Genomic DNA, 26484 nt, shown 5'->3' with positions numbered 1-26484 from the left:
TTACCCCTGATCTGGGATCGGTTTTAAGGTGCCAGTAGATGCTATGGAGAAACCGACACTGCCTACGTCTTCCTCTGGGTGTCAGTACGTCATGACGTTTTGAATGGAGTCGATTGCGCAATCAGAGCCACTATAAAACAACAAAACGTGGAAGTACCATTCTCTTCCTGCATGCGTCTTGCGCAAGATGGACATCAGACCTGCCTCCTTCCAAATGGTTGTTTAGACAGTGATATTTCTCCGGTCATGTTTTTAGTCGTTATAGTTGTTAAAAACATCATAATGTAGTTAATTTGAACCGTTTTATAGCAATTTATATCCGTTTAGTGCGATTTTGAGGAATTTCTTTGTCGTGCACTCTGAAACTTTGGGCACGTTTCGGGGTCCCGTTCGATCGTTAGTGGATATTTCGAAGGACAGAGGACATCTATCGACCAAAAGAAGATTAGACCCAAGAAAGGATACATTGCCCAAGAATCTGATGGAAAATCACCTCATAGTAAGGAATATTTAATATGATAAATCGTTGTTCTGTCGAAATATTTTAAACGCATATTACGCCATTTTGTTTGTTATAGCTTCTCTTGGCGAACGCTGTATAAGAAAGTAAGGATAATTTTAGAAATGTAAATCAGCGATTGCATTAAGAACTAATTTGTCTTTCGATTCCTGTCAACCCTGTATTTTTTAGTCAAGTATATGATTAGCTTTCAATTAAACTAGATCACTCTGAAAGATGACGTCCGACATTTTGAGGCTTGATTTCCTAGTATTTTCATTGTGTAACCACGGTTTTGTATGGCTAAATATGCACATTTTCGAACAAACTGTATATGTATGTTGTAAAATGATGTTACAGGAGTGTCATCGGAAGAATTCTGAGAAGGTTAGTGAAAAAATTAATATATTTTGGCGATGATTACGTTATAGCTCTCTTTGGCTTGAATCGATGCTCTGGTAACGTTTTCACATGTGGTATGCTAACTTATCGATTTATTGTGTTTTCGCTGTAAAACGCTTAGAAAATCTGAAATATTGTCTGGAATCACAAGATCTGGGTCTTTCCATTGCTATGCTTTGTCTATTCTTATGAAATGTTTTATTAAGAGTAAATTGGTCATACACGTTGCTCTCTATAGTAATTCTAGTCGTGTTGTGATGGTCGGTGCAATTGTAAACTGTGATTTCTACCTGAAATATGCACTTTTTTCTAACAAAACCTATCCTATACCATAAATATGTTATCAGACTGTCATCTGATGAGGTTTTTTATAGGTTATTGGCTATCAATATCTTAGTTTAGCCGAATTGGTGATAGCTACTGGTGGAGAGAAAAAATGGTGGACAAAGAAATTGTGTATTTTGCTAACGTGTTTAGCTAATAGATTTACATATTTTGTCTTCCCTGTAAAACATTTTAAAAATCTGAAATGGTGGCTTTATTCACAAGATCTGTATCTTTCATCTGGTGTCTTGGACTTGTGATTTAATGATATTTAGATGCTACTATCTACTTGTGAAGCTATGCTAGCTATGCTAATCAGTGTGTGGGGGGGGTGGGGGGTGATCCCGGACCCGGGGTAGAGGCTCGTTAGAGGTTAATAAGTGAATAAAGATTTAGTTTAAGTATAACTCTGACTTGTGTGATAAGTTTGTCTCTCCTCATTTGATAGTAAAGAAATGAACCACCACATGTGACAGAGAGAAGATGTGATGTAGGGAGAAGGGGACAGATATAAAAGGTGGTAGGTATGGTGGTGGGCAGCTAACCTTGTCCCATTCAAACTCCTATTTTCCCTAACCCCTAACCCCTAACCCCTAACCCTAACCCTTACTCTAACCCTAACCCTAACCCTAACCCTAACCCTAACCCTAACCCTAACCTTAACTCTAAACCTAACCTTAACCCTAAACCTAACCCTAGCTCCTAACCCTAAACCTAACCCTAACCCGTACTCTTACCGTTCCTAAGGTCCTCCCGATCTGTGCAAGCCTAACATTGACCGTGTGGCATTAACCCTTAATAGTTAAAAGAAGGTGTTTACATCAAACAGTTTACAATGACATGTCTCCCCATAGGAATACATTTCCTTCTCCCCTAAATTCAACCTGAAGCCTATGTGGGTTAATAATGCCTTATGAACCTGTCTTCGATGACAATCCATCAGGCCACTATGAGGTCTACCTGTGTCGATTCTAAAGATTCGATTTTAAATCACCCTAAAAGTGTTTGCCATACCCAACCTGCAGTTTGAGAGAAATAGTGTATTCAACCCTATGTAAATCAGTGAGTTCTTAACGTATAGACTTAAAACTCAGGATTCTGTAAAAGCCCACTCCAATGAGGATATGTGTTTACTTTCAGCTTCCTGTGCCAACCGGAAGTGCCATAATTGGTGTCAAAAGGGCTGTTTCGAAGGGTTAAAAAAGTCAAATCTTTCCAAAACTTAATATATGTGAATAGGCAACCCTCATGAACTGTAAATCAGTCATTCATCCCATCAGATTTCAAGGAAAAATTTACACACCCACACAGAAAGGATGGAGTAACATACTGAGGGGCTTAGAGGCAGACAGTGCCTGCAATAGTTACTTTTGTTTGAACTTTTAAAGAACCGTCAGACCTAGAGTTCTGAAACTTTACAAACCTGTTCTAGAGCTCAGGTCGATTAAGCACAGTGAGTTATGTGGCTCTAGAAGGTTCTCGGACCGATAAAAAGCCTCGGTGCATTTGCATTGACTTCAATTCATTTTGAGCATTACAAAATGGTGACATTTAGAAAAGTCCCAGAGTTGCAAGACTAGGTGCATTGAAACCGGCTCGGCCCATAGAGACGGATCCCGACATTTCTGTCCGATAGCTCATTCAAGGACCCCGTAGCAAGGCATGGAAAAAAGTGGAATTTCAGCACCAATTAAGGTTTTGCTCGGGCACCGAATGACCTATCGAGCCGAAACTTGGGATTCGAGGTCGCCTCACATAGGGCTAAACATAATGTGAAAACTGGACCCGCAGCTAGAACATAACTACGTATTATTTGTTTTATTATGGTTTAAATGGAAGGCGCTGTGAATTTTGGGCCTGCTCTGAAATATGTGATAGTTGGCTTCTAAACGAGTTGGAAAAAGTGAGTTTGGAGTCAGATGGTATCAGTTTGGTGTCTGAAAATATCTAATTGGCTGATGGACACTGACTTGCTAGTTGACTTTTGTGCATTTGCAATATGTTTCAACAGTGAAAAACCACCAAAATAGCATTCTGAAATCACCACTAAAAATGACATCACCATAGCCGTGCCGAGTTCAACGAGATGCCCCGCTTGACCGTAGCTTGCTCGGTCTGAGCGCAGCGACAGTGACAAGAAGATGACCCTTGACCTACATTTCAAGTCTTTTGCTTTTGGGAGACAGAGAGAGAACTGTTAAGGTTTAGAAGCACAATTTGACCTCAGGAACGTTCCTAAGGTCTCTGTGCAAGCCTAACATTGTCCGTGTGGCATTAACCCTTAACAGTTAAAAGAAGGTGTTTACATCAAACAGTTTACAATGACATCTCACCCCATAGGAACACATTGCCTGCACCCCTAAATTCAACCTGAAGCCTATGTGGGTTATGAATGTCTTATGAACCTGTCTTCAATGACAATCCATCAAGCCACTATGAGGTCTACCTGTGTTGATTCTAAGCTTCCTGGAGCAACCGGAAGTGATAAAATCACCCTAAAAGTGTTTTGCCATACCCAACCAGCAGTTTGTGATATATAGTGCATTCAACCTTGTGTAAATCAGTCAGTTCTTAACGTATAGACTTAAAACTCAGGATTCTGTAAAAACATACCCCGATCAGGATATGTATTTACTTATAGCTTCCTGTGCCAACCGGAAGTGCCTTAAAATGGGGTCATAGGTGCTGTTTCGAAGGTTTAAAAAAGTCAGATCTTTCCAAAACTTTAAATGTGTGAATCGGTCAACCCTCATGAACTGTAAATCAGTAATTTCGCTAAACAGATGTCAAAGAAAAGCTCTCTCACACACACACACACACACACACACACACACACACACACACACACACACACACACACACACACACACACACACACACACACACACACACACACACACACACACACACACACACACACACACACACACACACACACACACACACACACACACACACACACACACGCAAGGATGGAGTGAAAAAGTATGGTGCTTAAAGACACACAGAGCCTTAAATGCTTTTAGGGGGGATCCAGACTTCCATACCCGCTCTGGGAGCGCTATACTACCGCCCCAAATCAATGGGTGCTGGCCTGAGTGATTTATGGAGGTTTTCAAAAAATATTCTAAGTCCAAACTTTTCATGCACCTGGTATTTTTTTGGGGTTACCAGGCGTCATTTTTCAAAACGGTTGAAATTGCTTTTAGGGGGCATCCAGAGTGTCACATGACCGGATGAGGTAACTATTCTTGTTCTTCTTGTAACTGTCCGGTAGGCTAGAAGCTTTCCGGTGTTTTGCTGCTCGACACAGGTCGACGCAGGTATTGCACTTGATTTATCGTTATCGTAACCGTAGGTGCAGCCAAGTGGAAATACGAAAGCTTTCTAGCTATTTCGCACTGACGGTAATTTGAACACAAGAACGTTTCTAGTGAAAAGGTGCTTACACTCAGAGCCATGTATTTACACTCAGCCACCCTAGCCTTATTACGGGTTAACGTTTTGGTAATTTTGGTTGGCCAACAAAATGTAAGACTACAATGACTGCATACGTTTCCCCAAATGTTATACGAAAAAAAAATGTTTTGTTATTGATGGACAATGGCAAGGCTGCCATTGTATTTTCAGTTACATTCTGTTCAATAAAAATGGTTTACACGTTTATTTTTTAAGAAATACATGGAACTACAACCGAATAAAACACCATTAACCATCATGCATTGCTTACATTCATTCTATCCTGAAAAGTCTGTTCAGAAAAATCGAAAACAGTACATATAGGCATAAAACCACAATGTTTTAATAGGGATTAAATAAAGACAATATATATATAACCTCTTATGGTTAAATGGTTAAAAAAAGACAAAATATCTATATATTCATAACGTAAAATAAATGAATACAGGCGATCGCGTCTATGGTTGTTGCAACGGCTTGTGTGTCGTCCCTACTGGTTAAATTCGTGTCTTTTCGCACGAATTAAGTAGCACAGAAATTCGTGTATTTTCGCACGAATTGAACCACCCCAAAAATGCACAAAAACGCACGAAATCTGCTGAAATACATTTTGTACATATATGCGCAAATTGAATGTGAGGCTGGGCTGGTTCTACTGAGGATGGGCCTCTGGGAGATAACACTGTCAGGAGATTTACAATGTCTTTTGGGTGATGAAACCTAAAGAGACCGAATTCCAGAGCATGAGTTAATGTTTCTGTTCTATATGGTACCAGGGAGAGAGAACTGATTTTACAGCAGATACTGTCTGCTGTGAATGATACGTATCTTTCATTCAAATCTTAACCTTGTGACCCATACTATACATCTGTTATTCGTCATGTAGGTTGAAAGGGGTGTATCTTGGCTATAAAATACCTTTGTACTTTTGTCTCGGGGCTCTCAACGAATCATCTGAGGCTGATTCGTCGACCAGCCATCATTATTGTAGAGCGCTCAATCGATTCACTTTATATGTGTGTGTTGTATTGACCTGCTCCCTTATTAATAAGTGAATAAAGATTTAGTTTAAGTATAACTCTGACTTGTGTGATAAGTTTGTCTCTCCTCATTTGATAGTAAAGAAATGAACCACCACATGTGACAGAGAGAAGATGTGATGTAGGGAGAAGGGGACAGATATAAAAGGTGGTAGGTATGGTGGTGGGCAGCTAACCTTGTCCCATTCAAACTCCTATTTTCCCTAACCCCTAACCCCTAACCCTAACCCTAACCCTAACCCTAACCCTAACCCTAACCCTAACCCTAACCTTAACTCTAAACCTAACCTTAACCCTAAACCTAACCCTAGCTCCTAACCCTAAACCTAACCCTAACCCGTACTCTTACCCTTACCCTAACCTTAACTCTAAACCTAACCCAAAATCCTAACCCTGACACCATACCCAAACTGGTCGCGCCATCGTGCGCCATCGTGCGCAAGTAGATTTTGTCCCCCCACACCAAACACGATCATGACACGCTGGTTGAAATATCAAAACAAACTCTGAATCAATTATATTAATTTGGGGACAGGTCGAAAAGCATTAAACATTTATGGCAATTTAGCTAGCTAGCTTGCAGTTGCTAGCTAATTTGTCCTATTTAGCTAGCTTGCTGTTTCTAGCCAATTTGTCCTGGGATATAAACGTTAATATGTTATTTTGCCTGAAATGCACAAGGTCCTCTACTCCGACAATGAATCCACACATAAAACAGTCAACCAAATAATTTCTTGTCATCTCTCCTCCTTCCACGCTTTTTCTTCTTTGGACTTTACATGGCGATTGGCAATACTATTACCATGATGACGACCTACCTCAGTTCGTTTTTCAGTCAGCCGCGTGGGTATAACCAATGAGGAGATGGCACGTGGGTATCTGCTTCCATTAACCAATTTAGAGATGGGAGAGGCAGGACTTGCAACATGTTCTGCGCCACAAATAGAAGTAACTTCTATTTTAGCGCCTGGCAACGCAGACGCTCGTTGGCGCGTGCAAGCATTGTGGGTGCAATGATTGAATAACATGTATGTGTACATTTATTTTGCACGCGACGCGAGCAGTGTGGTCAGCATGTAACCCTAAAACTAACCCTCGCTCCTAACCCTTAACATAATTCTAACCCTAACAATAATTCTAACCTTAACACTAAACCCTGTAGAAATAGCATTTGACCTCGTGGGGACAAACAAAATGTCCCCCAGTTGGTAAAATGTTTGTTTCTTTACTATTCTTCACACACACACACACACACACACACACACACACACACACACACACACACACACACACACACACACACACACACACACACACACACACACACACACACACACACACACACACACACACACACACACACACACACACACACACCTGTGATGAAGAGACACTCATTGTCTCCTAGTTTCTCAGTGAAGAGTCGAGATATGATGAGTTCAGGGTTCATCAGGAACAGAATCTCCTCCTGAACCAGACCTGAGCCCAACACTCCACCTCCTATCATGTTACAGGCAAAGTCCACCTGCAACACACACACACACACACTTAGCATTACACAGTCACAAATTCACAAACACACACTTATACAGTGTTACACACACAAGCCAGTAGATGTCACCAACCTGTAACATCCCTGCTCCCTGTTCCTCTATGAAGCCTACTGAGGAGACGTGGAGTTTAGGAACAGTCTCCCTACAACTGACACACAGAGAAAGTGTGTTTGTGTCTGTGTTTGTCTGTGTGTTTATTTGTCTGTGTGTTTGTCTGTGTGTTTGTGTGTCTGTGTGTGTCTGTGTGTGTGTGTCTGTGTGTGTGTGTGAGTGTGTGTCTGTGTGTGTGTACCTCCCCCAGTTGGGCATGTCTCTGATGTAGCGCCTCTCAAAGGTCACCAACCCACAGGGCCTGGTCGCTGTCATGGCAACAACAAGGGTCAAGTTCAGACAGGTAAATCTGGTTCCCACAGCAACTATTATCAGAGGGTATTCCTCATCAACATTCATCAGACTGTCTTAAATAGGTTCCTGTAACCTACATAATACACTCATTCTGTACCCTACAGTACACTACAGTACTTGTATTCCAGTCATTATAGTGACTATAGTAGTGTGTGGTAGTAACGTACCTGGGTCTGTGACAGTGTGGAAGTAATGAAGGAGGGCTCTCAGCTTCTCTCTCTTCCTCTCAGACCACTTTTCAAACAGACTGACAACACAGAGAGATAGAGTGGTCACATGTTATCATCTGTTGAAGTTGGAATACTTCATGTTTGTCTCTATGTGTGTGGGTCCTCAGTGGAGTTTGTTGTGTGTGTTCTGACCTGTTAAAGTTGATGGTGGGGTAGTTATGGTACTCTGCTCTGGGGTTGGGGGAGTTGCGGTGGGGGAAGGTGCAGTAGAAGGCGTTGGCCAGCAGACAAGCTATCTGACTCTGGGACAACGTGATGGACTGAGTCTGGTCCTTCTGGAGCAGAGGGATAGCCTACACACACACACACACACACACACACACACACACACACACACACACACACACACACACACACACACACACACACACACACACACACACACACACACACACACACACACACACACACACACACACACACACACACACACACACACACACACACACACACACACACACATGTAGGGTACATTACCTCTGTACCCTACATAGTACACTATCTCTCTACCATAGTACATCATTCAGTTTCTATGTTGTTACCTTCTTGATATAGTGAGGCAGGCTGGAGGCCAGCTTTGCTATCTTAGGAAAAACAGATGTGTAGTATTTCTCTTCTTTGGGTGATTTCTAGAGGAGAGGGAAAGGAGAATATATGTAATTCTACATAACACCATTAGAGAGAGTTCCTTCACAGTGAAGTGGTAACTGACCTGAACAAAGGTATGCAGGGCATCAAAGGACCATTGAGCTTCATACTTTGGGTTGTATTTCTTTATGGCTTTCTAAGTGGAGAGAAACATGTAGATCATAGTTAAACAGTACTGGTCAAACATGCTAACCCCTACCTTAACTGTTTCCCCAAACCCAGGTTAACATGAGGCATGTTAGGAAATGTTAGGATAATGGAGGTGTGTGTGTGTGTCGTACCTCTACGTCACCCACTGATGCAGTGGTCTTCTTGGCCAGACTCTCCAGCTGTTTAGAGACCACGTCCCACCGACTTCGCTCAGAGCTGGTTACCTGGGAAAGTCAATCAATCAACCAACCGACCAATCAACCAACTAACCATTCAACCAACTAACCAATCAATCAACTATTTACTCAACCAACTAACCACTCAACTAACCAACCTACTAACAAATCAATCATTATGCCAGCAAATCAATCAATCAGTTAACCAACCAACCAACCAACCAACCAACCAACCAACCAACCATTCTATTGAACCAGTCAATCGACAAATAAAGTATCAATAAATCAATCAATGAACCCACCGATCCAGTCTTGATGATGCTTTCTGGTGAGCAGGGCATCTTAACAAAGTCACTGTGCCACACATGATGTCCAGACTGAGGTTTCAATGTCCTTTTATGGTGGAACTCATTCACCTGAATAGGGAGGTAGACAGAGACATGAATGATCTGTGAGAGACGGCAATGATTTCAACAATCCAGTTCCCTCTCAGTCGCTTTAGATGCAAGCTTTTTTATTAATCTGCACTGTTTAGTGCAGGTGAAATGCTTCAAGTTCCTTGGCATCAATCTGAAATGTCAATCTGAAATGGTCCACCCACACAGACAGTGTGGTGAAGAATGCGCTGTTCAGACATCTACCTCCTCCTCCTCATTCTCTCCATAATCACAAACAAAGAAAGACACCACAGTTATTCTGACCAGACAGAGCGACGCCAGAGAGTCTTACATCTATGAGAACGTTGTTAGTTCTGCTGAAGGACAGCGGCTCCAGCTCCATGTGACACTGAGGGACTTTCTTCAGCTCAGAGAGAGAGCAGCACGACCTCTTCTCCTCCTCATCCCTCACTCCTTCTCTCGTTCCATCCCTCTCGCTTTCCCACCCTCTATCCCTCGATCTTTCCCTCGCCCCCTCCATCTCTCTTTCCCTTCCTCCATCCCTCTCTCTTTCCCTTCCTCCATTCCTCTCTCCTTTGCTCGCTCCATCCCTGTCGCTTTCCCTTCCTCGATCCCTCTCTCTTTCCCACCCTCTATCCCTACCTCTACCCCTCTTTTTCTCCCTTTCTCCATCCCTTTCTCTCTCACTGTCTCCGTGCAGTGATTTGGCGACCAGAGTGTTGTCAACATCGACCAGGTTTCCAACAGGGAACTCGCTGCTTGGGCGCCGTTTGACCTCCTGACCCCTGTCCTTGTCCTCCATGGGGTCGTCTTGCTGCAGAGCAGCTTTCATCTGGGAGCTGTGGTTGTTATGACCTGCTATCCCCAGAGAGAGACAGAGAGACAGGAGGACACAGGAGGACAATTTGATGCTGTATTTGACAGCTGTAGGACCTTCAATAAGAATAAGTTGATGTTATTATAATCAATCCATCAAACTTTAATTGCCACCAGAGGGAAATTTGGTTCGTGAGCAGCGGTAACATGATAGAAATAGTTAATTCAATAGTTAAGAAAGGTAAGAGATTTTGTATTTAAATAAAGGGCTTCATTAACACAGGCAGCCCAATTCTGATCTTTTGCACAATTATTGGCAAACGATCTGATCTGATTGGTCAAAAGACAAATAATTGGGCAAAAGATCAGATTTGGGCCACCTGTATAACTCGCAGATTTAGTATTTCCAACCCACCTGTAGTGGAGATCTTGGTCCATTCTCCTTTAAGGAGGTGTTCTACTTTCACTCTCAGCTCAGACACTGACTTATTCACATCTCCAAAGTACTGACGAGGACAGACAATGATGCTGGACAAGTCTGAAGATACACTGGGACTTGAGAGAGATTGATAACTCTGGACAGAGAGAGAGAGAGAGATTTACATTACTGTAACTTCATATTCATATCATGTATAGGCCTAACAAGACAGTATAGTCACCTGAAGGAAATGGATGTGATCCTCTGTGTGTGAGAGTTGCTCCAGCTCAGCATCTTTCCTCCTCAGCTCAACTATCTCCTGTTCCAGTTGCTCCAGTAGACCTTCAGCTCGACTCACTTCAGCCTTCTCCTGGGCTCTGATCAGCTCCTTCACCTCAGAGCGCCTTTCCTCCATGGAGCGGATCAGCTCAGTAAAGATACTCTCACTGTCATCCACTGCTGCATTTGCAGAACGCTGTTAGGACAGAGAGAGAGCAAGAGAAAGAAAGAGAGAGGGAGATAGAATGAATAGAGAGAAGAGGACAAAATAGTGAAGGCTCCATGTTATCAGTCTATCCTCTCTGTAACTAGGAGCCCAGACAGCCTGTTCCTAGGGATGACCTAAGCCTTTTGGAGGCCCTAAGAGAGATTTGCCTGGGGGTCTCCCCACCTCGCGGGTAAAACATTTTAGTGGCCCCCCTCTTGACGGTAGAGAGAAAATGTTTCCTTTTTAAAGTACATTTCCTGCAATTCTACACATTTAGCCATGGTGTGGAGATACATTTTTGCAGTTTGAAGCTAATTTCCTGCCCTGAAGGTCAAGGCCCATGGGCAGGTACCCTTCGTGCTCAATCGGTAATTTGGCCATGATAACTACAAGTTTAGATAGCTGGCTAGACTAACTTACCAATCTAAAAATGTATTGCTGACATGGGCTAATTGAGTGACTGTCAGTGACAGACATAACAAGAGGAACACTGCTGATCCACAACCACATTTCAAAATTGCAACTTGTGTATTCTACTAACTCTCTAGCTCTCAACAGGAAGTTGAGAACCTGGCTGAGTCCCTCAAACATTTTCAGGGGGGGTTGGGGCCCTAAGCGACAGCTTATGTCTCTTATGCCTAGTGCCGGCCCTGCCTGTTCCCCACAGTGGGACTCAGAAAGTCTGATTGGAGAGGGCCTCTCCCTCACTGGCTGACTGGAGGAGGGAAGTAAAATGTGCATATCCTCTGGTCAATAATAATACTCACCTTGAGAGACTCCACAGCCTGTTGGAGCTCCTTCAGCAGCTTCTCTCTCTCCTGGACTCTCTGCTGGAGCTTCTGCTGACTCATTCCCAGCTGACTCTGTGGTGAAACACTCTTCATTGAGCTACCAAGTTTTATATGTCCATTAGTTACAATAATTAAAAGGGGACCATCACGCTCTTCCAAAGGTTTGGTTGGTGTGAAAATCCCGTAGGTACCTACACACTGAAGAATGCTAAAATGCTGAAACGTCTGTCTACGTTACACCTGATGCAGTGAAAATAAAAAAGTAAAATGAAGTATAAGAACAAGTCTTTGATATTAATTACTAGTCTGCAGCTAGGAATTCGGTATCATTGAACGCGAAGACCGACATGAATGAATGTCACTCTGAACTATCCATTCTAACCACGACAGAGAGAGGGCGGACAGACTCTTCAACAGAAACAAACTTTTCAACAGAGATCCCGACGACACACTGAGCGTAAATATATATATTGATTGCAATTGTTCCTGAATGAGTGAGCGTTCATGTGCAAAGGATTAGCATTTCAATTGTTATAATTATCAACTTTGTAGTGTCTCATCTCAGTTGACCCCCACTTCCCTTTTTGTCCACCAAAAGGTGGTTTATCGTTTACCGGTTTATCCCACTAGGGAAACTCCGTTATCATTTCCTTGTAACTATCTACTGTTTGTTTATGCATTTCTGTGAATTACTTAGTTAGTAAATAAATGATTTTAAGACAATTGATGTATGGATGACTCATAGTGAAGACTGGGTTCGTGCAGATAACCAACAATTTACGATGTTTGGAATGAGACTGACGTGAGGTAAATAATAATTCATTAATTCGAAGACTAATTGATCAGATATTAAAACATCTGAAAGTTATATTAGGAAAATTATAACTTTGTAATGTGAATATTTTCCTTGGTGCCCCGACTTCCTAGTTAATTACAGTTACATGATTAATCAGTTTAATCCCGTAATAATAATTACAGAGAGTTATTTGATAAATAAGTCTTCAGTTTTAATGATGCCAAAGACACGACAGTAGGGATGAAAATCTGGAGAAAGTCCATTTGGAAAAGTATGTGATCTATATTGTTAGGGCTCCGAGTGGCACAGCGGTCTAAGGCACAGCATCTCAGCGCAAGAGATGTCACTACAGTCCCTGGTTTGAATCCAGGCTGTATCACATCCGGCTGTGATTGGGCGGCGCACAATTAGCCCGGGTTTGGCTGGGGTAGGCTGTCATTGTAAAATAATGATTTGTTCTTAACTGCCTTGCCTAGTTAAAAAAAAGGTTAAAAATATATATATATTGCTGATGGTTAAAAAGGCCAGTCCTCTCAATCAAACTATGTTCTCACCTACATCACGTCAGTCACCACAGCACACAGTTACTACACAGTCACCACAGCACACAGTTACTACACAGTCACCACAGCACACAGTTACTACACAGTCACCACATTACACAGTTCTTACACAGTCACCACATCACACAGTTACTACACAGTCACCACAGCACACAGTTACTACACAGTCACCACAGCACACAGGTACTACACAGTCACCACATCACACAGTTACTACACAGTCACCACATCAGACAGTTACTACACAGTCACCACAGCACACAGTTACTACACAGTCACCACATCACACAGTTACTACACAGTCACCATAGCACACAGTTACTACAGAGTCACCACAGCAGACAGTTACTACACAGTCACCACATCACACAGTTACTACACAGTCACCACAGCACACAGTTACTACACAGTCACCACATCACACAGGTACTACACAGTCACCACATCACACAGTTACTACACAGTCACCACAGCAGACAGTTACTACACAGTCACCACATCACACAGTTACTACACAGTCACCACATCACACAGTTACTACACAGTCACCACATCACACAGTTACTACACAGTCACCACAGCAGACAGTTACTACACAGTCACCACATCACACAGTTACTACACAGTCACCACAGCAGACAGTTACTACACAGTCACCACAGCACACAGTTACTACACAGTAACCACATCACACAATTGATTGAATGATTATGGTTTTTACAAAACACAACATGTATTAGAGAGACTGAACTTTGGACTGATAAAAGAGCATTCAGAATGATAATGGGGTTTCAAATGCCCATAACTCAGGTTTCACGTTCATATTTATTCTCCTTGGATCACGTTTATTTGAACAATGTTACTTTTTCTCTCTCTTATTAAAACAGTCTTCCTACTGTGTCTTAAATTCTATGTTTAGAATTGTTCTGGTCTAACCTGTATCTCAGTCCTCTCTGCTGCAGCTGACACTGTATCATGGCCTTTATGTTCATCCATCATACATTGATACGAGATCCACTGTTGATCGGTACGACAGTAAACCTCCAGCAGTTGGTCATGATGAGAGCAGATCTTCTCCTGTAGTTGTGCGGTGGCTTTGACCAGCTTGTGTTTCTTTAGTACAGGAAGATCATAGTGAGGCTGGAGGTGAGTCTCACAGTAGGACACCAGACACACCAGACAGGACATGAGGGCTTTCTGCTTTCTGGTCCCAGTGCAGAAATCACACGCCACATCTCCAGGTCCAGCATAGCACAGAGCAGGGGGAGCAGCCTGGAGTCCTGTCTTCTTCAGTGTCTCCACCACCTCAGCCAACATGTTATTTTTCCCCAGAGTAGGCCTTGGAGTGAAGGTCTGATTGCACTGAGGACAGCTGTAGATGCCCTGATCGTCCTGATCCCAGTAGCCCTCAATACAGCTTCTACAGTAACTGTGTCCACAGGGAATAGCCACCGGCTCCTTCAGTAGTTCCAGACAGACAGAACAACAGAACTGGTCCTGGTCCAGCAGAACTCCCTGCTGAGCCATTTAGACTGTTGTTGTTCACTCTCACACAGACAGACGACAGAGAAACTCAGATCAGTTTCGTTTCCTCAGAAGATAATTTGTGGGAGGGGGAGGGACTTCCTGGTTATGCTAGAGGGTGGAGTTAGAGAAACAGAGGGAGGAAGGGAGAGAGAGAAATGAGAGAGTTCCTACACAGTCACCACAGCACATAGTGACTACACATTCACCACAGCACATAGTGACTACACATTCACCACAGCACATAGTGACTACACATTCACCACAGCACACAGTCACCACAGCACACAGTTACTACACAGTCACCACATTACACAGTTCTTACAGTCACCACAGCACACAGTTCATACACAGTCACCACAGCACACAGGTACTACACAGTCACCACATTACACAGTTCTTACACAGTCACCACAGCACACAGTTCATACACAGTCACCACAGCACACAGTTACTACACAGTCACCACAGCACACAGTTCATACACAGTCACCACAGCAGACAGTTACTACACAGTCACCACAGCACACAGGTACTACACAGTCACCACATCACACAGTTACTACACAGTCACCACATCACACAGTTACTACACAGTCACCACAGCACACAGTTACTACACAGTCACCACAGCAGACAGTTACTACACAGTCACCACATCACACAGTTACTACACAGTCACCACAGCACATAGTTACTACACAGTCACCACAGCACACAGTTACTACACAGTCACCACAGCAGACAGTTACTACACAGTCACCACATCACACAGTTACTACACAGTCACCACAGCACACAGTTACTACACAGTCACCACAGCACACAGTTACTACACAGTCACCACAGCACACAGGTACTACACAGTCACCACATCACACAGTTACTGCACAGTCACCACATCACACAGTTACTACACAGTCACCACAGCACACAGTTACTACACAGTCACCACAGCAGACAGTTACTACACAGTCACCACAGCACACAGTTACTACACAGTCACCACAGCAGACAGTTACTACACAGTCACCACAGCAGACAGTTACTACACAGTCACCACATCACACAGTTACTACACAGTCACCACAGCACACAGTTACTACACAGTCACCACATCACACAGTTACTACACAGTCACCACATCACACAGTCACCACAGCACACAGTTACTACACAGTCACCACATCACACAGTTACTACACAGTCACCACATCACACAGTTACTACACAGTCACCACAGCACACAGTTACTACACAGTCACCACAGCAGACAGTTACTACACAGTCACCACATCACACAGTTACTACACAGTCACCACAGCAGACAGTTACTACACAGTCACCACATCACACAGTTACTACACAGTCACCACATCACACAGTTACTACACAGTCACCACAGCACACAATTGATTGAATGATTATGGTTTTTACAAAACACAACATGTATTAGAGAGACTGAACTTTGGACTGATAAAAGAGCATTCAGAATGATAATGGGGTTTCAAATGCTCATAACTCAGGTTTCACGTTCATATTTATTCTCCTTGGATCACATTTATTTGAACAATGTTACTTTTTCTCTCTCTTATTAAAACAGTCTTCCTACTGTGTCTTAAATTCTATGTTTAGAATTGTTCTGGTCTAACCTGTATCTCAGTCCTCTCTGCTGCAGCTGACACTGTATCATGGCCTTTATGTTCATCCATCATACATTGATACGAGATCCACTGTTGATCGGTACGACAGTAAACCTCCAGCAGTTGGTCATGATGAGAGCAGATCTTCCCCTGTAGTTGTGCGGTGGCTTTGACCAGCTTGTGTTTCTTTAGTACAGGAAGATCATAGTGAGGCTGGAGGTGAGTCTCACAGTAAGACACCAGACACACCAGACAGGACATGAGGGCTTTCTGCTTTCTGGTCCCAGTGCAGAAATCACACGCCACATCTCCAGGTCCAGCATAGCACAGAGCAGGGGGAGCAGCCTGGAGTCCTGTCTTCTTCAGTGTCTCCACCACCTCAGCCAACATGTTATTTTTCCCCAGAGTAGACCTTGGAGTGAAGGTCTGATTGCACTGAGGACAGGTGTAGATGCCCTGATCGTCCTGATCCCAGTAGCCCTCAATACAGCTTCTACAGTAACTGTGTCCACAGGGAATAGCCACCGGCTCCTTCAGTAGTTCCAGACAGACAGAACAACAGAACTCGAGCAAGTTTTGGTATGCAGGAAAATAATTTGAAAATTTCCAGGAAAATTTGAAATTGAAATTTCATGTGGATTATAATTAATGGACATTTTTGTAGGGGTTTATACATTTTTGGTTAAGGCAAATCAAGTCTTGGCAGCAAAAGAGTTATCAAATTAAAATCCTACATCTGTACTACTACAAGCTGACTAGTTCTGTGTAGATTTGAGGTTTGAACTCACTGACAAGAAATGAAAAATAACATGGTTCTCTTTCAGTGTTCCCAGGGGAATTGTCTTTGCAGAAGGTTCGTAATAATTTATTCAGAAAGAATCGAGCCTGGGTCCCAGGTCGGATGGACATGTTAGACATATATACTACATGACCAAAAGTATGTGGACACGTGCATGTCAAACATCTCATTCCAAAATCATGGGCATTAATATGGAGTTGGTCCCCCCTTAGCTGCTACAACAGCCTCCACTCTTCTGGGAAGGCTTTCCACTAGATGTTGGAACATTGCTGAAGGGACTTGCTTCCATTCAGCCACAAAAGCATTAGTGAGGTTGTGCCCTGATGTTGGATGATTACTCGCAGTCAGCGTTCCAATTCAACCCAATGGTGTTTGATGGGGTTGAGGTTAGGGCTATGTGTAGGCCAGTCAAGTTCTTCCACACCGACCTCGACAAACCATTTCTGTATGGACCTCGCTTTGTGTATGGTGGCATTGTCATGCTGAAACAGGAAAGGGCCTTCCCCATATTGCTGCCACAAAGTTGGAAGCACAGAATCATCTAGAAGGGCCTAGTCCGAACCATGAAAAACAGCATAGTAAGCCTAGGGGTATGAACATTTGGGTGGGCCGTTGGGGTGTATTCGATGTTTGTGTGCGTCTGTATGTTGTGGTTCGTATATGTATGTTTGTAATTGTTTGGGGAAAAAGTGAATAAATAATATGTAAATTTAAGTCATTTAGCAGACGCTCTTATCCAGAGCGACTTACAAATTGGAAAGTTAATACATATTCATCCTGGTCCCCCCGTGGGGAATGAACCCACAACCCTGGCGTTGCAAGTGCCATGCTCTACCAACTGAGCCACACGGGACCAATGTAAAAGAATAATAGAACCTCACCACTCTTGCTAAATAACCTGGGAATCCCTGTACGATGATCAGCTTGCTCTCCTCTCAACAACGGGCATACATCTTGTGATGTATTTACCCCTGTTCTATCTCTCGCTGTCTTGCAGCAAGTGTTACCGTCGACCCACCACCTCCCCACCCACCGCCACCAGCTGAAGTTCCGTAATCGGAACCTCTCACTCAGCGGGATGGGGGGTTTCCATGCCAGCTGCCCACCAAAGGGCTACTTGCCAAGCCAGCATCTGGCTCTGGGGGTAACGCTTCACAGACGAGGCCATCCGCTAAACTATTTTAATACTTTCATATTCATGTGTTGTCTCTGTTGTTTATTCAGTTAAGCCTTTTACCTGACTGGACTGATTTAACATTGGTCTCTTACCTGGTCATGGTGAACAGTCTACCACTCTAGTGAGCCCAGTACCAGTAATGGGGTGGAGATCTCTATTCAATCCCAGCATGGGGCCTGTGTATATCATAAATAATACATAACAAATACAAAAGGAGTTCAGAATTCCGTTCTCCTTAAATAAACTCTACTTTATCTCCCTGCTTTTGCTCCTATCCGGCCATCTCCTTAAATAAACTCTACTTTATCTCCCTGCTTTTGCTCCTATCCGGCCATCTCCTTAAATAAACTCTACTTTATCTCCCTGCTTTTGCTCCTATCCGGCCATCTCCTTAAATAAACTCTACTTTATCTCCCTGCTTTTGCTCCTATCCGGCCATCTCCTTAAATAAACTCTACTTTATCTCGCTGCTTTTGCTCCTATCCGGCCATCTCCTTAAATAAACTCTACTTTATCTCCCTGCTTTTGCTCCTATCCGGCCATCTCCTTAAATAAACTCTACTTTATCTCCCTGCTTTTGCTCCTATCTGGCCATCTCCTTAAATAAACTCTACTTTATCTCCCTGCTTTTGCTCCTATCCGGCCATCTCCTTAAATAAACTCTACTTTATCTCCCTGGTTTTGCTCCTATCCGGACATCTCCTTAAATAAACTCTACTTTATCTCCCTGCTTTTGCTCCTATCCGGCCATCTCCTTAAATAAACTCTACTTTATCTCCCTGGTTTTGCTCCTATCCGGACATCTCCTTAAATAAACTCTACTTTATCTCCCTGCTTTTGCTCCTATCCGGCCATCTCCTTAAATAAATTATACTTTATCTCCCTGGTTTTGCTCCTATCCGGCCATCTCCTTAAATAAACTCTACTTTATCTCCCTGCTTTTGCTCCTATCCAGCCATCTCCTTAAAAAAAATCTACTCATGTCACTAAATGTTCCAATAGCTGAAAATCGGGTTGATCAACAACAACCTAGTTTAGTGGCAGATGATGTAAATGTGTATATGTACTGTACTATATTATATACAGGTATATGCCTCTGAAAATGTGTAGTGAAAATGGGGTTATAGTACAGAATAAGGGTTCTGCAACAGAACTAAACACAACAGCCAGCCTAGCGTCTGTCTGTCTCAGCCAAAGCTAACAGTACAGTCATCATTTCCAAACACACTCTGTATGGGTCAGGTGGTCATCATAATTCTGATTGGTTAAACAATCTGTCCTTGGTTACACCGTTAGAGTGACAATAGTAGAGGTGCATAAAGATGGTGGCCCACATGGACTTACAACAAGTCCTTGTTTTAAGTGTGTGTATGTGTCAGCCAAAATGTTGAAAACAGTCACACTGCTCAAAAAAGCTATGGTGCTAAAAACAGCCACAAAATAAAAACTGGATTATAAAGAGGAATTTATTACTGGATTATAAAGAGGAATTTATTACTAGATTATAAAGAGGATTTATTAATCATTTAAAAATAATAATAATTCTAGAGTATTTTACAGTACACTTCATGTGCATCACAGCAGAGGAGAACTGCTCATAATAATGGCCGGAAAGGAGAAATTGGAATGCCATCAAACACATAGAAACCATATGTTTGATGTATTTGATACCAATCCACTGATTCCTCTCTAGCCATTACCACGAGCCCGTTCTCCCAAATTAAGGTGCCACCAACCTCCTGTGATGTGCATAGTTTCCAGTGTTTGGTTAAGTTGTTGGCTATCATCAAGGGAGAAATCAAAAAGCAGGAACCCTGATTGTGCTGACATCATTTCATTAGCTTTGTTTTATCATCACATTTAGTAGTTTTCTAAATAGTTCAGTATGCAGTAGTTACGAATATATCAGTTTGATTTAGGAACAGTTTAACTATTGAAAAGACAAGCACATTCATAATCAACCATTACAGATCATTCATAGAGCCACTCTATCTCTGGGGTGCATCTCAATAATGTGAAAAAAGGAAAGGAGACAAGGAAAGGAAGCTCCTTTAGAGTATGGAGATGTGTCCTCACAGCTGACTCATGTGTTTCAGGGTATTCCTGATCCAATCAAACAGGTCCACATGTGTGTGAGCCGATCGTATCACAGCACAGTAGTCATCCAACAACTCATACAGCTCACCTGAGACAGGGGAGAGGAATAAATCAAACTTGATTTACATGGCCACTAGGAGGATATGAGGTTTGACTAAACACAGTGAGGGGAAGGAGGACTTTCAGATCAGGTTCCACCTCCTGCAGTCCAACTACCCACTGTAGTTCTGTGTGTACTAACTCACCCACTGTAGTTCTGTGTGTACTAACTCACCCACTGTAGTTCTGTGTGTACTAACTCACCCACTGTAGTTCTGTGTGTACTAACTCACCCACTGTAGTTCTGTGTGTACTAACTCACCCACTGTAGTTCTGTGTGTACTAACTCACCCACTGTAGTTCTGTGTGTACTAACTCACCCACTGTAGTCTGTGTGTACTAACTCACCCACTGTAGCTCTGTGTGTACTAACTCACCCACTGTAGTTCTGTGTGTGACCAGTAGGTGGTGCATGGTCTGCAGCTCTCTCTCCAAGCTGAAGTTATTGAATGTGAAGAAGGCCACGCCCCTCTTGGCCCTGGCTGCAGCCATCAGCTGGATCAGAGCTGGGAGGGGAAAAAAAAAAAAAAAACAACCAGTCGTCACAGAGTCTTTTTGTGTGAATTTTCAGAGTGGGTCTCTGTGAGTAGAGTTGAGTTATTGTTTGGGGGGTTAGGAGCCAGGGTTAACAGTTAGGGGTACCTTTAACTTAAGGGTCAAGGGATAGCGGTTAACAGTTAGGGGTACCTTTGAGTAAGGGGTTAACAGTTAGGGGTACCTTTAAGTAAGGGGTTAACAGTTAGGGGTACCTTTGAGTAAGGGGTTAACAGTTAGGGGTACCTTTGAGTAAGGGGTTAACAGTTAGGGGTAACTTTGAGTAAGGGGTTAACAGTTAGGGGTACCTTTAAGTAAGGGGTTAACAGTTAGGGGTACCTTTGAGTAAGGGGTTAACAGTTAGGGGTACCTTTGAGTAAGGGGTTAACAGTTAGGGGTACCTTTGAGTAAGGGGTTAACAGTTAGGGGTACCTTTGAGTAAGGGGTTAACAGTTAGGGGTACCTTTGAGTAAGGGGTTAACAGTTAGGGCTACCTTTGAGTAAGGGGTTAACAGTTAGCGGTACCTTTGAGTTTGGGGTCTCCATTGAAGGCTCCGCAGCCCCAGTTGCCCGTGGCGATGTCAGGAAGGAAGTCTGGGTAAGTGTTGTCATCTGCCTTAAAGCCACAATACGCCTGAGGGAGGATATTACAGGAGACCACCGACATCAGATTCTACTAATCAGCTGTAATCTGGCCCCTACAGGAGAGGAGGGTTGTCTCTCACCTTGTTGAGTTCCCTGGTGACCTGTTTCATGTTGTACTGTTCTCTCTGGTGTCTGAAGTGGAGAGCATCCATGGCCACAATCTGTCTGTGTAGCCTCTGCCACTCATCCCTGCAAACACAGGCAGAGCAATCAGGGACTTTAGTGTGTGTGTGATTGTGTGAGTGTGTGTGAGTGAGTGTGTGTGTGAGTGTGTGTGTGTGTGAGTGAGTGTGTGTGTTCACCTCTCAAAGTCGTCTCTGTGAGGCCCTACCCACTTAAAAGTGTCGCTGTAGCCACTGTACTGACTGAACTGTTGAGAACCTACAGAGAGAGAGAGAAAATGTGACTGAGGGAAAGGGAGGAGAGATGATATAACCTGTGATCACACACACACACACACACACACACACACACACACACACACACACACACACACACACACACACACACACACACACACACACACACACACACACACACACACACACACACACACACACACACATACACACACACACACACCTGTGATGAAGAGACACTCATTGTCTGCTAGTTTCTCAGTGAAGAGTCGAGATACGATGAGTTCAGGGTTCATCAGGAACAGAATCTCCTCCTGAACCAGACCTGAGCCCAACACTCCACCTCCTATCATGTTACAGGCAAAGTCCACCTGCAACACACACACACACACACTTAGTGTTACACACTCACAAATTCACACACACACACACACACACACACACACACACACACACACACACACACACACACACACACACACACACACACACACACACACACACACACACACACACACACACACACACACACTTAGTGTTACACACTAACAAATTCACAAACGCACACACATACAGCATTACACACACACACACACACACACACACACACACACACACACACACACACACACACACACACACACACACACACACACACACACACACACACACACACACACACACGACAAACAGGCTCCGGCAGGGACTGGAGCAGACACCAGATGTGTTGACACGAAGCTTGTGCCAAGCCAGTAGATGTCACCAACCTGTAGCATTCCTGCTCCCTGTTCCTCTATGAAGCCTACTGAGGAGACGTGGAGTTTAGGAACAGTCTCCTTACAACTGACACAAAGAGAAAGACAAGAGGGAACGTATTAAGTTCGTCTGTGTGTCTGTGTGTGTGTGTGTGTGTGTGTGTGTGTGTGTGTGTGTGTGTGTGTGTGTGTGTGTGTGTGTGTGTGTGTGTGTGTGTGTGTGTGTGTGTGTGTAATGCTGTATGTGTGTGCGTTTGTGAATTTGTGAGTGTGTAACACTAAGTGTGTGTGTGTGTGTGTGTGTGTGTGTGAATTTGTGAGTGTGTAACACTAAGTGTGTTTGTGTGTGTGTGTGTGTGTGTGTGTGTGTGTGTGTGTGTGTGTGTGTGTGTGTGTGTGTGTGTGTGTGTGTGTGTGTGTGTCTGTGTGTGTCTGTGTGTGTGTGTGTACCTCCTCCAGTTGGGCATGTCTCTGATGTAGCGCCTCTCAAAGGTCACCAGTCCACGGGGCCTGGTCGCTGTCATGGCAACAACAAGGGTCAAGTTCAGACAGGTAAATCTGGTTCCCACAGCAACTATTATCAGAGGGTATTCCTCATCGACACTCATCAGACTGTCTTAAATAGGTTCCTGTAACCTACATAATACACTTATTCTGTACCCTACAGTACACTACAGTACTTGTATTCCAGTCATTATAGTGACTATAGTAGTGTGTGGTAGTAACGTACCTGGGTCTGTGACAGTGTGGAAGTAATGAAGGAGGGCTCTCAGCTTCTCTCTCTTCCTCTCAGACCAGTTTTCAAACAGACTGACAACACAGAGAGATAGAGTGGTCACATGTTATCATCTGTTGAAGTTGGAATACTTCATGTTTGTCTCTATGTGTGTGGGTCCTCAGTGGACTTTGTTGTGTGTGTTCTGACCTGTTAAAGTTGATGGTGGGGTAGTTATGGTACTCTGCTCTGGGGTTGGGGGAGTTGCGGTGGGGGAAGGTGCAGTAGAAGGCGTTGGCCAGCAGACAAGCTATCTGACTCTGGGACAACGTGATGGACTGAGTCTGGCCCTTCTGGAGCAGAGGGATAGCCTACACACACACACACACACACACACACACACACACACACACACACACACACACACACACACACACACACACACACACACACACACACACACACACACACACACACACACACACACACACACACACATTTAACAGACTAGAGAACACACATCCAGTACCTCTACAATCTGTGTCCTACATAGTACACTACCTCTGTACCCTACATAGTACACTACCTCTGTACCCTACATAGTACACTACCTCTGTACCATAGTACATCATTCAGTTCCTATGTTGTTACCTTCTTGATATTTCGAGGCAGGTTGGAGGCCAGCTCTGCTATCTTAGGAAAAACAGACGTGTAGTAGTTCTCTTCTTTAGGTGCTTTCTAGAGGAGAGGGAAAGGAGAATATATCATTGTAAAGGGGTTGTTTTGGTCCTGGATGCTGATTTGTTGATTGCAGGGAGTTATTCACCCCAATCCCCGGGTAATGCCTGTTCCATTTGAAATATCAATGTGCATCCACTGTCCCACAGCCCAGCCAGGCAATTTATAAACTTAATCTCCCATGGAAAAAAGTGTCAAGACATTATTGTCCCATGCTACTAGGCTAGCATTTTGTTTGCAACAGCTGCGGTTTGTCTTAACCTTGCTGCCTGCCTCTCCAACTTGTGCAACAAAGTAGTATCTTTTAGCGATCTCCACTGTGTCATAGAGAGAATGAACATGACGAGACTTCTCAGCTTCTCTGAGCCAGGCCAACTCATTTATCAGCATCATTATAATGGATATATCAAAATAACTGGCAATAGAAACAAACGTAAAACAAATAAAAATGGACATAGTTGGCTGTCATTTCAGCTGCTTGATGTGATTGTGTGTTAGCTTTGGCACTCTATTCAATCAGATCCACTTTAGCCGACATCCGCATAATGGTTATTTTGACAGTCTCGGAGGTGGAACTGCGTTAGCGCTGTCTAATGTACAAGTGGTTTCTGGCATTATACCTAAAAAGGACACTGACAATGGCTGCATGAAGTCGCATTAAGTGAAGAGCATTTCGTATTATTCTGTATGTAAATCAGAGTCAACCATTTAGTATGATATGTTATGTTACAAAAACGAAAGTAGGGTGGTTGGTCAGGGTGGATGGGTGTGCGTATAATGAGAACGTCTAGCAACCCAAAGGTTGCGAGTTCAAATCTCATCACGGACAACTTTAGCACTTTAGCTAACCCTTCACCTAACTCCTAAACTTAACCCTAACCCCTAGCCTAGCTAAGCTAAGGGCCCTGGGGCTTAACACCTCGCTCTGCAACTTGATCCTGGACTTCTTGACGGGCCGCCCCCAGGTGGTAAGAGTAGGCACAACACATCTGCCCCTCTGATCCTCAACACGGGGTCCCCTCAGGGGTGCATGCTCAGTCCCCTCCTGTGCTCCCTGTTCACCCATGACTGCGTGGCCAAGCACAACTCCAACACCATCATTAAGTTTGCCGACGACACAACGGTGGTAGGCCTAATCACAACAATGATGAGACAGCCTATAAGGAGTAGGTCAGAGACCTGGCCATGTGGTGCCAGGAGAACAACCTCTCCCACAACGTGATCAAGACAAAAGAGATGATCGTGGACTACAGGAAAATGAGGGCCGAGCATGCCCTCATTCTTATCGACGGGGCTGTAGTGGAGCAGGGTGAGAGCTTCAAGTTCCTTGATGTCCACATAACCAACAAACTATCATGGTCCATACACATCAAGACAGTCGTGAAGAGGGTACGACAACACTTATTCCCCCTCAGGAGACTGAAAAGATTTGGCATGGGCCCTCAGATCCTCAAAAAGTTCTAGAGCTGCACCATCGAGAGCATCCTGACTGGTTGCATCACCACCTGGTGTGGCAACTGCTCGTCCTCCGACTGCAAGGCGCTACAGAGGGTAGTGCGTATGGCCCAGTACATCACTTGGGTAAAGCTTCCTGCCATCCAGGACCTCCATACCAGGCGGTGTCAGAGGAAGGCCCTAAAAATTGCCAAAGACTCCAGCCACCCAAGTCATAGACTTTTCTCTCTGCTACCGCATGGCAAGCGGTACTGGGCGCCAAGTCTCGGACCAAAAGGCTTCTTAGCAGCTTCCACCCCCAAGCCATAAGACTGCATAACAGCTAATCAAATGTCTACCCGGACTATATGCATTGATCCCCCCCCCCCCCCCCTTTACCCCTACCTACATGTACATATTACCTCAATTACCTCGACTAACCTGTAGCCCCGCACATTGACTCGGGACCGGTACTCCCTGTATATAGCCTCGTTATTGTTATTTTATTGTTGCACTTTTATTTTTTTACTTTAGTTTATTTAGTCAATATTTTCTTAACCCTTATTTTTCTTGAAACTGCATTATTTGTTAAGGGCTTGTAAGTAAGCGTTTTACGGTTTACACCTGTTGTATTTGGCGCATGTGACAAATAAAATTTGATTTGATACAAAATGGGTGAAGGACATCCACAAATTAATACATACCATACGAAACGTAACATATCATACTAAATGGAGTGTCTTGGATTTACCTACAGAATAATACGAAATAGACTGAGATCAGGTTGCAATCCCATGCAGCCTTGTTTAC

The 26484-nt window shown here is 43.6% G+C and overlaps 1 protein-coding gene across 5 annotated transcripts in view; it reads right to left on the bottom strand.

Moving 5' to 3' along the window:
* Positions 1–26484, bottom strand: part of LOC139544534 (poly(ADP-ribose) glycohydrolase-like) — a 48008-nt gene that overhangs the window by 8999 nt on the left and 12525 nt on the right. For 3 of the 5 annotated variants that reach the window (XM_071351741.1, XM_071351742.1, XM_071351740.1), the window contains exons 10-20: positions 24154–24240; positions 23713–23873; positions 23518–23597; positions 23238–23304; positions 22800–22875; positions 22256–22403; positions 21976–22054; positions 21754–21862; positions 21554–21662; positions 20872–21000; positions 20375–20483 (exon numbers count right to left, since the gene is read on the bottom strand). In XM_071351741.1, the coding sequence (XP_071207842.1) occupies positions 20375–20483; positions 20872–21000; positions 21554–21662; positions 21754–21862; positions 21976–22054; positions 22256–22403; positions 22800–22875; positions 23238–23304; positions 23518–23597; positions 23713–23873; positions 24154–24240 (1154 nt within the window). Of the gene's footprint in view, positions 1–7101; positions 7250–7349; positions 7426–7569; positions 7637–7849; positions 7930–8044; positions 8206–8454; positions 8542–8624; positions 8697–8841; positions 8935–9188; positions 9303–9615; positions 10143–10515; positions 10676–10759; positions 10994–11772; positions 11869–14091; positions 14791–16331; positions 16471–20374; positions 20484–20871; positions 21001–21553; positions 21663–21753; positions 21863–21975; positions 22055–22255; positions 22404–22799; positions 22876–23237; positions 23305–23517; positions 23598–23712; positions 23874–24153; positions 24241–26484 lie in introns of those variants that run through there. The other 2 variants (XM_071351743.1, XM_071351744.1) reach the window with 2 other exon arrangements.

The sequence above is a fragment of the Salvelinus alpinus genome, chromosome 18, assembly GCF_045679555.1.
Source record: "Salvelinus alpinus chromosome 18, SLU_Salpinus.1, whole genome shotgun sequence".
Lineage (NCBI taxonomy): Eukaryota > Metazoa > Chordata > Actinopteri > Salmoniformes > Salmonidae > Salvelinus > Salvelinus alpinus.
The sequence above is the reverse complement of the archived record's forward strand: the minus strand, read 5'-3'. Positions and strand labels throughout refer to the sequence as shown.